A 15,921-nucleotide genomic window follows, 5' to 3' on the forward strand; every position below is an offset into this window, starting at 1 on the left:
ACGTAGTAGCTACAACCTCAAAACGGATCCCCCAAACCTACCAATCAACTGGGTGGCCGGCCCCACCATTCCTGTCGGCCAATTACCTCCACGGTGCTTCTGCAATCCCGCCCACTCACAACGCCACTGGGCCTATCCCAGTGGATACTCGTGTACCCAGAAAACGCTTTATGCAGGTGCTACCGGTCCTTCCATCCTGGAGAAGAGGTCAGCTGTCACAGACGGCTCAAGACCTCCCAAGTGATTCTAATCAACCGCCTGTTAAAGGAAAGAAAAACCAGCTACCCAGAACGCCCGGCGCAAAGGCGGCCTTCTGACCCCGGAAGTGATTCTCCGGATGGGAGCGGGCACATGCCGGGTCTAGCCCAGCATGCTCCGGGCTTCCGGTGACCTCTGGCCCTTTCCTGTCGTCCGCTCCTGCTGCCTGGCGTGCTCGCTCGCGCGTTGCTTTCCCCCCCCACGCTCCCGTCTTCCTTTCCACGCTGCCCGGTGACCGTGGCGCCCGCGACCGGCGCGGCGGCGGCGGAGGACAGTCGTCATGGCCGCCTCTAAGCCCGTGGAGGCGGCGATGGCGGCGGCGGCTGCTCCCGGTTCTGGAAATGGAGTGGGCGGTGGCGGCGGGACTGGGGTCCCCGGCTCGGGCGCGGGGACCCTGCCGCGATGGCACGTGGCGCTGGCCATCGGGGCGCCGCTGTTGCTGGGTGCTGGGGCAATGTACCTGTGGAGCCGAAGGCGGAGGCGCCGGGAGGCGGGAGGCCGGGGCGACGCCAGCGGCCTGAAGCGCAACAGTGAACGGAAGACCCCGGAGGGCAGGGCCAGTCCGGCCCTGGGCAGCGGCCACCCCGACGGTTCTGGTGACTCCCTGGAAATGGTGAGAAGCCACCCGGGCCATAGAGGTGGAAACGAGCGGATGCAGTTTTTCCTTGACCCGTGTTGTACGGGTGAGGGGCCCTCCCACCGGTCGGAAATTGCCGAGTGGCCGCAGAGGACTTCAGAGTCGTTTCTGGTTGCCTTTATAGGGAATAGAGTAGCAGCTCCGGGCCGGCTAGCTTAGAGACGTTCTTTGACAATTTCTTCTGAGACCCAGCAGAATCTTTTGCTTTTCTCAGTGACACAGCATTTATCCCTAGCGGTGTAGGTATGGGAAACATATACAAACTTAGGGATTTTGTTAAGCGAAGAAAGGTAAATTTCACGAAACAATCAGAGTTGTGACATGAGTTGTTCTTGTAATTCCCACGGCCAGAACTTAATGAGAACCGTTTAATAACTAACAAGCCATTTCTCTTTTGGAGTTATTTTCTTCTGACAGGGGAGGTGAGCAGTTACAGTGACAAAACTGAAAAACTCATTAGATAGCTTTGTGTAGGAAATAAGCCGGGTTTTTTTTGTTTGTTTGTTTGTTTGAAGAGTAAAGTGGTGGTACCCCCTTACCCCCTACTCTTTGGCTGAAAACATCTTAAAATTTTCTGTTTCACCTGACTATATACATATGTACAAGCCTGATTAACACTTCATAAAGAGTCTCTGGTGTTAGACCAGTCGTTGGAGTGATGAACTGATTTATCTGATCTGGTGATCTGTTAAATCTTTTTGACAAGTTTGTCGGCTGTGTGAGAATTGGCATGGCCTCAGATCAAGTGAGCTAAGGGACCTCATCTGAGTCTGGAGTGATAGCGTGTTCAAAGAAAGTTACCTTAAATAACACCCAGGCAGGTACACAAGCAAATTCTTTATACATGTGCAACCTATATACAGTTCTGCTCATGAGAAAAATTGTGTACAGTTAAATGACTGACAGTCATTTTCATTCCACCCAGACTGAAGACACATTTTTGTTTTACTAATTAGCTTCAGGAGAAGTTCTGATGTATAATCATACGGATAATGTGTGCGAGCTTGAGAGAAGGCTCTATTCCTCCTATAGAGAAATTAAACAGCCCATTTCTAATTAGAAATTACAATGTTGAAAGGAACCGTGATCTTTGAGAACTGAGGCGATGTCATTCTAGATTGGCCTGTCCCGCATTGTTATTTTGGTAAACCCAGTTTATCTCACTCTCAAACTGGTAGACTAAAAGGATTTCATCCAGCGCTAAAAACGTTAAATGAAAGCCTGGCAGCACTGGCAGCCCCAGCAAACTATGCTGGTCCACCCAATCTCAAGAAGCCGGTTACAGAGATAAGTAATGATAAAAAGCAGAGATTAATTTAGTGTGGCCCACTGGAAAGAGGAATCAATAGAAGATTCCAGTAACCCCCAAGTTTGTCTTTAGGTTACTCACAAGAACGGTAAAGTTTAAATGGAGGGAGAATTGGAGCAGGAGGTGTGCATAATTAAGCAGCTGTGGTCAAAGTGGTATGGTTGGCCTTTGTCTCAGCTCTGATCATGCCAGAGGGGCGGTGGGAAGGCTGAATGCAGGGTTTGTAAGGGGATTAGTCTGGTTCCTACAAGATGATTACTTGTTTTCCAGAGTGTGGACTCAGCATCCAGGATAATTACCCTCATCTGAAGGGTGCTCTGCCTTCTCAAGTTTTGTTCTTCCTGGAATTCAAGGTGGCTGGAGGAAAAAGGCTAGTGACAATGACTTAACCTCTGTGCATTTAGTTGAGCTAAAGGGGACAAACACAAAATACATACAGAGATGTTAGGCTTTTGTCCTATTTTCAGTCACCTTTTGGGCCAGAGTGAGATCTTTTTAAGGGCATTTTTAGCAAGAGCAGCTTCTAAGTGCCTGTTTCAGAAATGGTTTGGCTGTGAGTGCCAGTGAAGGTGGTTGTCAAGATTAGTTACTAGTTATTGTCTTAGTGTTTCCATGTATGTGAAATTTTGTACATGTGAAAATTTCATATATGGTTTCTATTTTAATCTGGAATAGTAGATAAAGGAAAGTTACATAAAAGTTCTTAGTTCTGTAGTAATTATAAGTAAGATTAAAATAAAAATAAGGGGAGCTGGCCTGGAGAGTGGCTTAACCTTTAAGAATGCTTAGTATTCTTGCACAGGACATGAGTTTGATTCCCAGCACCCTTGTCTAACAGCTCATACCTGTAATTCCAGCTCCAAAGGGAGTACCTCCAGCCTTCAAGGGCATCTGCACTTGGGTGCACATAAGCGTTTTGTGTGTGTGTGTGTGTGTGTGTGCGTGCGCGTGTGCACAGATAATTAAAAATAAAACAAGTAGTTTTGCATATGAAACTATTTTAGTATTACGCTGTAGTTTTAGCCACATCCCCTATCTTAGGCATGCTTATGCTATGGTTTTTGAAAGAATTAATAAATTCTCTTTTAAATTTAGGTTTATTTAAATCCTCTTCAGTATTATAGCATTGTCTACAGCAGTACTAATGATTTGCATATGTATAAGTAGCTTACAGTTTTTATAAAGAATAATTTTGATTGACCTGACTTCTGTTGAAGTCTCTGTAGCTTGAACTGCTTTAAAATTCTTATTATATTTGTCCCCAAATAAAACTGAGCAAAACACTTGTATATACTATTTTCTTACCTCACCATGCAGAATTTAGGAACATGTTCCTGAAATCTTGCTTGGAATTACTAGAGGATTGTTTAGCAAGCCAACATTAAAAATCTTTATGTTTGGGCTGGAGAGATGGCTCAGAGGTTAAGAACACTGGCTGTTCTGCCAAAGGTGCTGAGTTCAATTCCCAGCAACTACATGGTGGCTCACAACCATCTATAGTGAGATCTGGTGCCCTCTCCTGGTGCACAGGCACACATGCAGGCAGAACACTGTGTACATAATAAATAAATTAATTAATTAATTTAAAAAAATCTTTGTTTTTCTAATGGAAATGTGTACTCTTAACTGTCATTAAACAATAGATATTTAAGACTTTTTTCACTTTTAAAAATGAGTTTCCTTAGAGTCATTATGAGTGTAATATTTATCCTAGTTTATACATTACGTGTGGTTGGAAGATGCTCTGCATTTGAATAGATTAGCATTTGTTCCAGCTGAAAAAAAAACCAGCTAGGTTTCTGGTGCTGTATTTCTCCAACTGAGTAGTAACTACATTCTTAAGAGAATTAAGGGGTCAGCAAATAAATACCTTTTTTAGGGTTCAGTGTTAGCAAATTGAATGGAAAACCTGCTTAGTTTTCTATGGACTTAGATTTGCCCAAATATAAAGTGAACTAGTGTTAGATGTTTGCGTGTGATGTGGGCCATATTCAATTATCACTTTTTATGAGGCAGCAAAAGCTTGCAAGAAAAATGTAAAGATATTTACAATGGTTTTAAGAGGCAAAACTATCAAGATATTAAAGAAAACATCTGACAGTTGGTAATTTCTATGACTGAGATAAAGCATTAAACCATATTCCATTAAAACACTTGTAAAATTTAAAAAAAAAATTAAAAAAACAGTGTTCCATCTTACAGTTTTTTCAAAATTGGAAGATTCCTTATTTTTTCCATGACACTACTTGCTCTAGATCGCGCTAAGTCAAAGGACTAACAAATAAACGCTAAGTCTGCTATCCTAGTTTCACTAATAAATATGCATTAGTTTAAGAGCAATATTGATTTCATGACTTTATTAATTAAATACTAACTTTATTCAATTATGCTTTAAATTCAGTGATAAAAGAAAGTAGTTGTTGTAATGTTCAAGGTTTTTAGCCATCATACAGATATTATCTCATATAAAGTGGTTGGGGACCACAGATCAATGCCAGAATAGTAAGTGGAAGGATTAGTATTGTTTGCTGTGGCCATCTTCCTTCAGATATAATTGTCCTCTTTCCCTAAATTTCTTTCTATAGTCATTTATTTTTACTTAATGTGTTTCTGCATGTGTGGTTATATGCACCCTAGGGAAGGTGTCCCAGGAGACCAGAGGCATAAGATTCCCCTGGAGCAGGGATAAGGGGCATTTGTGAGCCGCCCTACATGGGTGCTGAAACAGAATTCAATATGCTCCAAAGCTGTTTCCGCCACTGCCCCTCACCCCTCTTTTATTATTATTTTTTAATTTATTTTTAGGCAGTGTGTCACTGTCTTAGAGCTAGATTCTGCTTCTGGAATTAAAGGCATACACTCTCAGGCCTAACTCTAATCATTTAAAAAAAATTATGGGTTGCTGGTGACACTCCTATTATGAGTAATACTTTTCTTACCTCTAAATATTTTATTCTGCCCTTTTAATAACTTTTTTCTATTGCTGAAACACATTTACCTGTTTTTATTTTTTAAATATCATTGATTATTATTTTTTCCAGTTTCTTCTGCTTTTTTTTTCTTTTTTTCTTTTTAAGACCTTCATGGTTCTGTTTTAAGAATTTTTATGTACTCTACTAGTTCCATGGGTGTTAGCCAGACTTCTCACGAGGTCTAACTTAAAAGGAATTTTCATTTGTCTCACGAATATTTTAGTCTCCTCTTTCTCCTAATCATACCTTTTCTTAATTGATGTATCTCAAAAAATCCCAAGCAGAAGCTTAGGTGTCATCACTGTCTCTTTTTACCACTTTTACATTCTCCATGTCTAATCAGTAAGTAAAAGCAGAATATTCTACATCATGTCTTAAATAGCTGACTACTGCATTCCCACTGCTGAATTTATCAACTGAACAACTATTATCCTTTGTTTATTTGCTTGCTTGCTTATTTATTTATTTATTTATTTGTCTATCTATCTATTTATTTATTTATTTATATTTCGGTCAACTCAGGATGTTTCCTGCATCCGTAGATTCAACAAATGGAGGATCAAAGACTTGCGGCTGGGGTGTGGGGACTTGCACAACTATTGAACATGTACAGTGTATTTTTCTTACCATTCCCTAGATAACAGAACAGTAATGATTTACATAGTACTAAGTAATGAGTAATCTAGAGATGATTGAAAGTACGCAAGAGAGGGCTGGATATTGTAGCTTAGTTGGTAGAACGCTTGGTTAGTTTGCACAAAGCCCTTAGTTTGATCCCCAGCAGTGGATAAAACCTGATGTGGTATGTGCTTGTAAATCCAAGGACTCAAGAGGTAGAAGAAGGAGGATCAGTGGTTCAGGGTCATTCTTCCACTGCATATGAAGTAGTACATAGAGCTATAGTCAGAGCTGCTTGGAAAGATTACTTGAGCCCCATGGGCAGAAGAGCAAGACTGTCAGTGACTGTAAGCCCCATGTACGAAGGAAGCTCTATATTCCTATCTGAGTACTGGAATTACAGGAATATGTTACCACACTCAGCTTCCGTTTGCTGTTGATTCTGGTCTTTGGATGTTCTCTGAGCATTGCCTCTCTCTCACATTCTCCCCTTAAAAGACAACGGTGATGTCATCTCACCTTTTCTGAAATCCATGTCTATGTGATTCCATAATTCCCCCGGCTATAGCACTACTGTATGGTACCAGAGTTTCTTTTTACTACTATAGTCTTGAGTCTGTGAACACTGGGATTGCTCTCTTTTATTCTCTAGTCTCAGAATTTAATGCCTTACACACAGCAGATGTTTGAAACTAATCTTGACGTATAATAAAGTTAATTATAAGTTTCTAGTTATACACACACACATATATATATATATATATATGTATATATATAAATTAATGACAGAAGAATCCTAGTTTAGGATGGATCAACAAACATTCTTTAGAAACTATATTTTGAATTTTTACTTTGTCTCAGCCTCAGTGATATTCCCTATAGGATAATCTTTGGCAATTATGAGCAGCAGAAGGGAACTACAGCTACAGGATTGTGTGAATAAACCACCAGCAAAAAGCACCCTGTATTTTACTGTGATGCTAAGCTATAATGTTTACTAGCTTAGGTTCAATAAATGAGTTTTTACTTAGGATATTTTCAGTTAAAGTGGATAAAACATACATGCAATCAAAACACTCATGTATAAAATAAGCCCCTTAAACAATTAGAAGGTAATTGTACATATGTTTGCTAAGAATTTGTGGTAATTTATTGCCAAATGTCTATCACTTTGAATACACTCTGTAACATAGTCTGTCACTTTGAATACACTCTGTAACATAACCATAATGTCAATAAACTTGTGTTTAGATACCAGTTCTTTTCTGGTGTCTTGCACATGTCTATGTCTATTAATTCATTTGAGTTGATGTTTGTCCTCCTGAAATACTTTCTTGACTGTTTATTGGTCATTTTGTTTTCAGAGAAGCTTATAAGCGACTTTCACTAACAACTTACTGGAGCTAAAACTTACTCCCTAGAACTTTTATTACAAACTGTAATTTGTTTATCAGAGGATTGCCTCTTCAAGACATGGTGGGCATCTTTTGCCTTTTATTTGACAACTTTTAACATATAATATTTTTTATTGAGAAAAAAGACATGTTTAATGCTTTTCATTGTTTCCTAAACAAATAGCCTGAGATACATGCGTTTTCCTGCACAGGTTTGGATTTATGTGCATATGTAGTTGCTGTTCTGTGAACTGGTAATATTCTTGTCAGCTGTGTGGTATACTTATGTGTTCCTTATTAGATTAGGATTTCAATATTTGATGTAATTTATTTGAAAAGTGGTCATTTACTTGTTTTCTATACTGACATGTATAGGATTAAGTCTACCCTTTTGGGTATAGATGTGTCTCTTTGTCTACATAGGATAGGTGCCAGGGATGTCCAAATCTGTGATGCTTGAATGCCTTATGTGTGTGTGTGTGTGTGTGTGTGTGTGTGTGTGTGTGTGTGTGTTCATTATATTTTTGTATATTGTGTGCATCATACATTATATGCGTACTCAAGCTGAAGTCATCTTGACATTTCTGTAATACCTAATGCGTGGTAGATGTTGGGTAAATATTTTTGGAATGATGATAAAATAGTACTGTTTTTGGAATAAAAACAAAAGTATGTATGTGTAGTACAGATTCAAGGTCTGATACAGGTCCATTTTAGGCCTAATATATACCAATAGCATATATGTATAGTCACAATATATGCCAGCAGCAGTTTTGCTTTTTTTTTTCAAGACAGAGTTTCTCTGTGTAGCCGTGGCTATTCTGGACTCACTTTGTAGGCCAGGCTGGTGTCGAACTTACAGAGATCCACCTGCCTCTCCCTCCCAGAGTGCTGAGATCACCAGTGGTGTGCGCCACCACACCCGGCCACTGCCAACAGTAGTTAAGGGTTTTGTTGTTATTTTCTTCCTTGACTATTTTCTTTTTTTGAGACAGGGTTTCTCTGTGTATCCTTGGCTGTCCTGTACTCTCTTTGTAGACCAGGCTGCCTGAACCTCAAAGAGATGCATCTGCCTCTGCCTCTGCCTCTCTGAGTGCTGGGATTACAAGAGCGCTTTACCGTGCCCGGCCTCTTGAATATTTTTGTTCCACAGTTTGTTGGATTCATGGATGTGGAGAGCCAAATATGTAGATGAATTTAGGGCTTGGAGAATGTATGGCTCAGAAAGTAATGTGCTTACTGGTCAAGTATGAGTTCAGGCCCTAGGGCTTGTGTCAAATGCAGTTGTGGACCCTTGCACTGAGGGAGCAGAGGCAGGTGGAACTTAGCTCACTGGCCAGCTAGTCTTGGCAAAACTGGTATTAGGTTAAGTGAAAGACACTTTCTCAAAAAATAAGATAAAAAAGCAAAAGCAGCTGAGAAATACCACACACAAACAGAGTGAACTAAATTATGCTTTCTGGGCAAAATGAAAAAGATCTGGTTGTGCTGTGATTCCATTTGTATGGAATAAGTGTGTAGTGAGCATCATACCCAAGTCATACCCAAGTGTTTCCTTTGTTCAGCTCCAGTGCATAAGCATTGAGGTTTTGTGTTTGTTTTGTTCTGTTTTGGCTTGTGTGTGTAGGGTGGATGGGTATGGTGAGTGCTGTTCCACTGATGAAGATTCTTAACTTTCATAAGGCATCTGTCATAAATACAAGCCAGCTATGCTGTCTGTACAGTAGAGAAGTAACATGTAGTTAAGTCAGGTCTGTGGAGCTTGAATTCTGCCTTGAGCATCCGGCTTTATGCATAAAATGGGACTAAATTCACATCTTATGTCTTTAGGATGGAGGTCTTAAGAGCATTTCACAAGCAGTTTTGACAGTAACTGATAACTTGCTTCATGTATCATTTCATGATCCTCTCTAACATTTGCTGGATTGATTTCTCAGAGTCATGTTGCCAAAACTGCAGATGATTACGCATTATGAGGAGAAGAAACTTAATCAAATCTGGGGTAGAAAATGCTAGAGTTTATAATTTTAACTAATTGGAACATCTTTAGTTATATTCTTTCTAATATTTACAGAGATTAAATGTATGTCCTTGTATTGCCTGCTTTGAGGAAAGAATACATATGACAGTCTCTTCAAACTGTATTCTTCTTTAAGACTGAGGGAATTTTAGTTTAGTTTTTGTTTGCTTTTTTAAAGGTTTATTTATTGTTATGTGCATTAGTGTTCTGTCTGCATTTCTGTGAGGGTGTCAGATCCTCTGGAACTGGAGTTACAGACAGTTGTGAGCTGCCATGTGGGTGCTGGGAATTGAACTCTTCCTCTGGAGGAGCAGACACTGCTCTTAACCACTGAAGCATCTCTCTAGCCGTTTAGTTTTTGTTTTTAATATTAAATGAGGCTTCCCAAGGTGGCCAAACTGGTCACCAGTCTCCTGGTGTCAAGTGATGTATGAGCTTTCCTGGTGGGACTTCCCGTGCTAGCTTTTGGTTCAGAATGTTTGTTTCATAATTCACTCTCTCTCTCTCACACACACTCTCACACACACACACACACACACACACAGACACACACACACACACGTATGAAGGTTAGAGATCAGAAGCCAGTCTTCCTTGTTTCTTGGGACAGGTTCTCTCACTTGGAACTGGGACTCTTGATTAGGCTAAACTGGCTGGCCAGCCAGGAGGCCCCAGGGAGTCAACTGCCCTTGACTCCCCACTTCTGGGATTACACAAGTGCCAGCATGCCCAGCTTTTTATGTGGAATCAAACGTACGTTATCATGTTTATACACCATGTACTCTGTGGACTGAGCCACCAAGAGTAATGTTCTTTAAACCTGCCAAACTTGCTTGTATAAGGCCAGAGTATAATAAAACTAATTGTGATAAAAGACTTAGGAGTACTAACTTTTCATAAAATTTAATTACAAAATGTATAGCACTCCAAAAGACTACCAAAATCAAGTTGCTTCCAGTAATGTTAAATGACTTTGTGGTTTCTTTTAATAACTTTGGTAACTTCTGAATAGAGCAGTAGACTACATGAAAAGATTGAACTAGCCTCTCATGATGTTCCCACTATATTTGAGATCGTCTTGTCTTCCTTTCTTATTTGTGAAAATATATTTTCAGAATTGTTTTCAGGTATTTTTTGCACTTCCTTTAATTCTAAAAATATTTAATATAACTTAAGAGGGTAGACAGAGAAATACAAAAATATTTCTGTGGGATTGAATTAAAACCCCTTGTATTAAAACAATGGTTATAATGTCTATTGTGGGCTTCTCTTTTCCCTCAGAACATTTAATTTTTGCCCGAAAAACCTAGTTTTGGGGGTAGCAGGAGTACAGTATCTGTTGGTATACAGCTTTTTGTGATAAATTCTGTTGTGTACGAAAAGGTAGCTTCTCATTACTATCCATACTGTCTTGCCATTTTTCTCTGCATTTTTATTAAAGAAGAGCTGTGGGTCAGAAATAATGGGAGTTGGGCTAATCACAAGGTGAGGGGATGTTAGTGGATTTTGTGCCACTGTCAGTTGTAGCTAACTGGCTGCCCATAGTGGAGAAGTAGAGGGGTCATGATGGAAAAGCGTTTGCCAGCTCATCATTTATCTGTGTAATTGTATTCTTTTTCAACTGTCTTCAGAACACCATTTATTTTCAGTAGTACAGTAAGGAAATTAAGTAGACATAAGAAATCAGGATAATTTTAAAAGGAAATTGTTGAGGGCCTGGAGAGATAGCTCAAGAGTTAAGAGCACTTGTTCTTATAAGAAGACCTAAGTTCAATTCCCAGCACTTACAGAGTGATTAATAATCATATGTTATTCCAGTTCCAGGAGTTTGATACTTCTTTTGGCCTCACATGGTGCATACACGTACATGCATGCAGCTCATCCATATACATAAAATTAAATAAAAGGTAAATAGCCAGTTGAAGTTCACCTTGTTGGGCATAGCACATTTAGACTCTCTTTCTTAAAAGAAATCTGTATCTTTCTTTAGCCAGTGAGTGTTCTTTTTATTTAATCGGAAAGTTTTTAGTTAAAATACTGATTAAAAGCTGAAATATGTTGATTAGTTATGCCACATTATTTTCCACATAAACAGCCCCTAATGTTTTAGGATATTAGGCAGGCTTCTGGTGACTCAGAAACAAGGAAAATTTACTTTGCTAAATAAAATAATGTTTTTCTTTGATTTTTATTTACTATCAAAGGTAGTCAAGCTTGCTTATTTTAAAGTTTTATTTAGTACAAAGATCAACAATTATACTTTTGATCAGATTGTACCTTTATCAATAGAACTATGTTCCATCTGCTGCTTTTAAGAGCGGTCCTTAGATACTGCCTTTTTGTGTTATATGTGTCTTTTATAATGTTTATTTTTTATATGTTTATTTTTCCTTTCTAAAATGTTTGTGTCATTTTGCTTTAAGTCGTCTATTTAGATCACATTTAGTTTTACTTTTAAACAACTTGAAAACCTTTTAATCATAAATTCAATCTTGTGCACATTTATTGTTACTGATAAGCACAATGATTATTGCTCTTGTGCCATTTCTGCTTTTTATATGGCTCATTCATCCTGATCTAGGTTCATTCTATCACTAAAGCTGTACTATACGTCTATGTTGTGTTTAACTTCAAACACTAATTTGTCAAATTACAGAATTTTATTGAAAGTCTTGCTTCAGAGCTTTGAGGTTGTTGATTATTTATCAGAACCTAATGTTGATATCTTTACCTGGTTTAATTTTAACTAATTGGTAGTATGACATAATGGGCAGAAGGGAACATCTTTAGTTATATTCTTTCTAATATTTACAGAGATTAAATGTATGTCCTTGTATTGCCTGCTTTGAGGAAAGAATACATATGACAGTCTCTTCAAACTGTATCCTTCAGGATGACACAGCCATCTTGCAGTCTGACTTGTGCTTTTTTTTTCCAGTAAAGGGGATTGATGAGACTATCCTAAATGCAAGCTGTGCAAAGTTCTTATTAGCCCTTCTTTTCTTCTTTCCTTTCTTCCTCCCTCCTTTTTTGTGTGTGTTTTTTTTTTTTTTTTTTTTTTTTTTTTTTTTTTTTTTTTTTTTTTGTCGCTTTGATTGTTTTCTAGACAAGGTTTCTCTCTATAGCACTGGCTGACCTGGAACTCACTCTGTAGACCAGACTGGCCTCCAACTCAGAGATCTACCTGCCTCTGCCTCCTGGGTGCATTAAAGGCATGTACCAACATGCCTGGCGCATTTGTCTTTTTTTGTTGGTTCTAGCATGTTTTCATAGTCCCACAAAGGTGCCTCCCACCAAAAAAATCATAAAGTTTTAAGTAAGCTTGTGTTTGGCTGTATTCATAATTATCCTAGGACACCTGAGGGTTAGGCTGCAGGTGGAATATCTGTAATCTTTCAAATATCTTTAAAATATGTTTTATGGTTGCTATTTGACTTATACTGTAAAGCTTTTGGAAGCTGAATAAATCTGTTGATAAATGGAAGATTTTTATTCATCTGTTGATTTGTGATTTTGGTCCTTTTATCCTACATCTTGGTTTTAAATACATATATCTTGTGTTAGCACTGTCTAGCTTAAAATTTTTAGGATATAGTTCTATGTATAATTTGAGTTGCATACAAATCCTATTTTGTACACTGTACTAGAAATAGCAACAACAAACACTTATCGCTATAACAGTGCTAAAGAGTAGCAACAGGGAGTAAAGGGGAGCATGTGAGAGGCCCTGGGCTTGATTTCTAGTACCTTCAAAAAGAAAAAGAAATAGTAGATATGTTTCCAGCCATTATCAAGATCTTCCAGGAATTATAAGGGTTCTATCTTGACGTGACCTCATCATCTTGGTAATAACTGCCATTGCCTGTCAGAGAGTTGCCTGAACTGTGTCTTAACCAATAATAATCATTTTGAGAGAGGCCAGTTATTGTCCTTTTGTCTTGAGCCTACTATTGTCTACCCCCTTGGTGTAAGGATCCTTCTTGCTGCTGTCCAAAATAATAAGTTCAGCTTCTGTTGGCCTTTTTTTTTTTTTTTTTTTTTTTTTAATTTAGTTGTTATTTGTTTTTGAATTGGGTCTTGCTGTTTAGACCAGCCTGGCCTTTGAACCCTTGCCTCAGACTTTTTAGTACTGGGATTACAAGTTTATGCTGCCACACTCGTCTGTGCTGACTGGCTTTCATACGCTGAGACAATTTTTTCAAAACTAGGGTTGAAATTATCTTGGCTGAGAAACATGTCTTTATACTCATGGTTGGCAGACATTGAAATTCCTACTTCTAACATTGGCAGACATGATAGAGAATGTGTTAGTCTTTTGGGGGGAAAAATCTTAAGTGATTTTGAACTTTAAACCATCCTATCTACCCATATTCTTTCAACTTATTTAGTCACTGTGGTCTGAATTTATTCTTGAATGTCAGTTAGTTCTTAATAATGGTGTTCTCTCATTTCAGAGTTCTCTGGATAGAGCCCAAGCAGCCAAAAACAAAGGCAACAAATATTTCAAAGCAGGAAAATATGAGCAAGCTATTCAGTGCTATACTGAGGCTATTAGTTTGTGCCCTACTGAGAAGAATGTAGACCTTTCTACGTTTTATCAGAACAGAGCTGCTGCCTTTGAACAGTTGGTATGTACTGTGAGTTGTTTACTCTGTTGCTTTTCCTTTGTTTATCTGCTTAAAGATTCAGTTAATTCTGCTCAGATCTAACATAGTTTTTGAAATTGATTTTGAAATTATAAGAATTTTTAATTTCAGTTTTGTTAGCCAAAACAATAGATCAAAATTCTATACATTTTAATGAAATCAGATAGTTCAGATGGTTACAGTTTCATAGTGATCCTGCCCTCCACAACAGTTTCAAATTATTTTGTTTAGTTTTTTCTTTTTTTTTTTTTTTTTTTTTTGGTCTCTGTCTATAATATGCCAAAGAAAGAAAAAGGTTAGTTCCTTTTACACATACTGTTTGTGGCATGTTTTTTGTTGTTATCATATCTTGTAGAGTTTTTTATATCAGTATATCTAAATCTTTCATTCTTATTAAAGACTGTAGTATGATTGTATGCTTTCATAGAGGATTGACACATAAAAACAGTATAGAAAAAGAAGGTGTTATGGAGAACTAAGACATGTAATTTCTATGAGACAAGCCATCTGGTGTTTAAAAAAGTAAGTTTCCTGAGAACAGAGACATGAAAGTGGACGCAAGCAGGGACCGAGTCAGGAAAAACCTGTAGGCAGTAAATTCAGCTAAGTGTTATGTTCTATTTCTGTGTTCTCAGTACTTGGGAGGTAGAGGATCATGAGTTGATGGCCAGTATGGGTAACTTAGCAAGACCTTGGCTGAAGAAAATGATGAATAAGTGTTGGTTCTGAATACAGTGGGAGTAAGTATTTAAGGGATTTTAGCAGGAAGGAATATCATCAAAATTTTTTCCTACTGTTCTGTCAAGACTACAGTGGAATCAGAAAGGAAAACAGGGAGACCAGGTAAGCATAGTGTTGTTGTAGCCCATACAATACATAAACGAAAGCTGAAGACCAGCCAAATTTGCTATTGCATTTGCTATGGAAAGTGAAAACGAGCAAGACTTTTAATACCATCGGGGTGGAGAAAGAAAAAGACAGCTAAGGAGATAGTTCAACACACATTTGTAATTTAGCAGAATATACTGGCTAGAGATAACTTTAGGAATCACCTGGTTTTTAGATAAAGCCAGACAATCACATAGGGAGAAGAGAGGAATCCTTGAAGATTGTAGCATGTTGCAATCAAGTAGAAAGAAGTAATCTGTCAAATAAATTGAGAAGGGCAGCCAGTAATGTGGTGGATAGCAAGTCAAGTGGCAAGGGGGACTAATGGCAAATTCCTGCCAAGTGTAGTAGTGACTGTAAGAAGTAACAAAAGCCGAGCATGAATCCTTATCATGGGATGATTCAGAAGAGAAGGTGATGGGTTTTTTGCTGAGAAGGACTAGCTGAAAGAGTAAAGACTTTGGCATAGGGAAGGTGTGGATTCCAGATCACCAGTGGTAAAGTAGTGGAAGTGCTGAGAGCACAAAGCCGCAGGTAGGTTTAACATAGAAAGATAGTCTATTTTAAAAAATCCAATATAGTTATCTATTTCATAGATAGGATATATCTATATATACACATATATATTTAGTGCATTGTAGTTATGTGAATGGAAATACACACTTGGCCTTTTAGGTTTTGAAAACTCAATTCTATTGAAAGTTCTGTTTTCAATGTAACTTTTTTCTTTTTCTTTCCATGCTTTCAATTACAGCAAAAATGGAAAGAAGTGGCACAAGATTGTACAAAGGCTGTTGAACTTAACCCCAAATATGTGAAAGCTCTCTTTAGACGTGCAAAAGCCCATGAGAAGCTAGACAATAAGAAGGAGTGTTTAGAAGGTGAGGGTGTTTCTGTGTTTTCATAGGAAAAATACTGAAGGCTTTATAGTCATTAGTAAATTTATATGAAAATGCCTTGTGAGTGTAGAGATCAGCTAATTGTCTTTTTCAGTATTAAACTATTCCCCAGTTGAGACTTTGTTCCCTAACTTAAAAATACTGGTACACAAGTTCTATCTCAGTTTTTCACTGTGGAATATTTGTTTGTTTACTGGGTCTGGGGGCCAGGGTCTCTTTTCATAGACTTAGCTGTTCTGGGACTCACTATATAGACCAGCTGACGTTGAACTCCAAGATC

At 38.3% G+C, this 15,921-nt stretch overlaps 1 protein-coding gene across 1 annotated transcript in view; it reads left to right on the forward strand.

The window, feature by feature from the left end:
- Positions 1 to 372: 372 nt before the first annotated feature.
- Positions 373 to 15,921, forward strand: part of Tomm70 (translocase of outer mitochondrial membrane 70) — a 32,610-nt gene continuing 17,061 nt past the window's right edge. The window contains exons 1-3 of the mRNA XM_055594213.1: positions 373 to 871; positions 13,663 to 13,836; positions 15,497 to 15,623. Coding sequence (XP_055450188.1) covers positions 539 to 871; positions 13,663 to 13,836; positions 15,497 to 15,623 — 634 coding nt within the window. The 5' untranslated portion in view covers positions 373 to 538. The remainder of the gene's footprint in view (positions 872 to 13,662; positions 13,837 to 15,496; positions 15,624 to 15,921) is intronic.

The sequence above is a fragment of the Psammomys obesus genome, unplaced genomic scaffold (assembly GCF_907164565.1).
Source record: "Psammomys obesus unplaced genomic scaffold, mPsaObe1.curated_primary_1811, whole genome shotgun sequence".
Taxonomy (NCBI): Eukaryota; Metazoa; Chordata; class Mammalia; order Rodentia; family Muridae; genus Psammomys; species Psammomys obesus.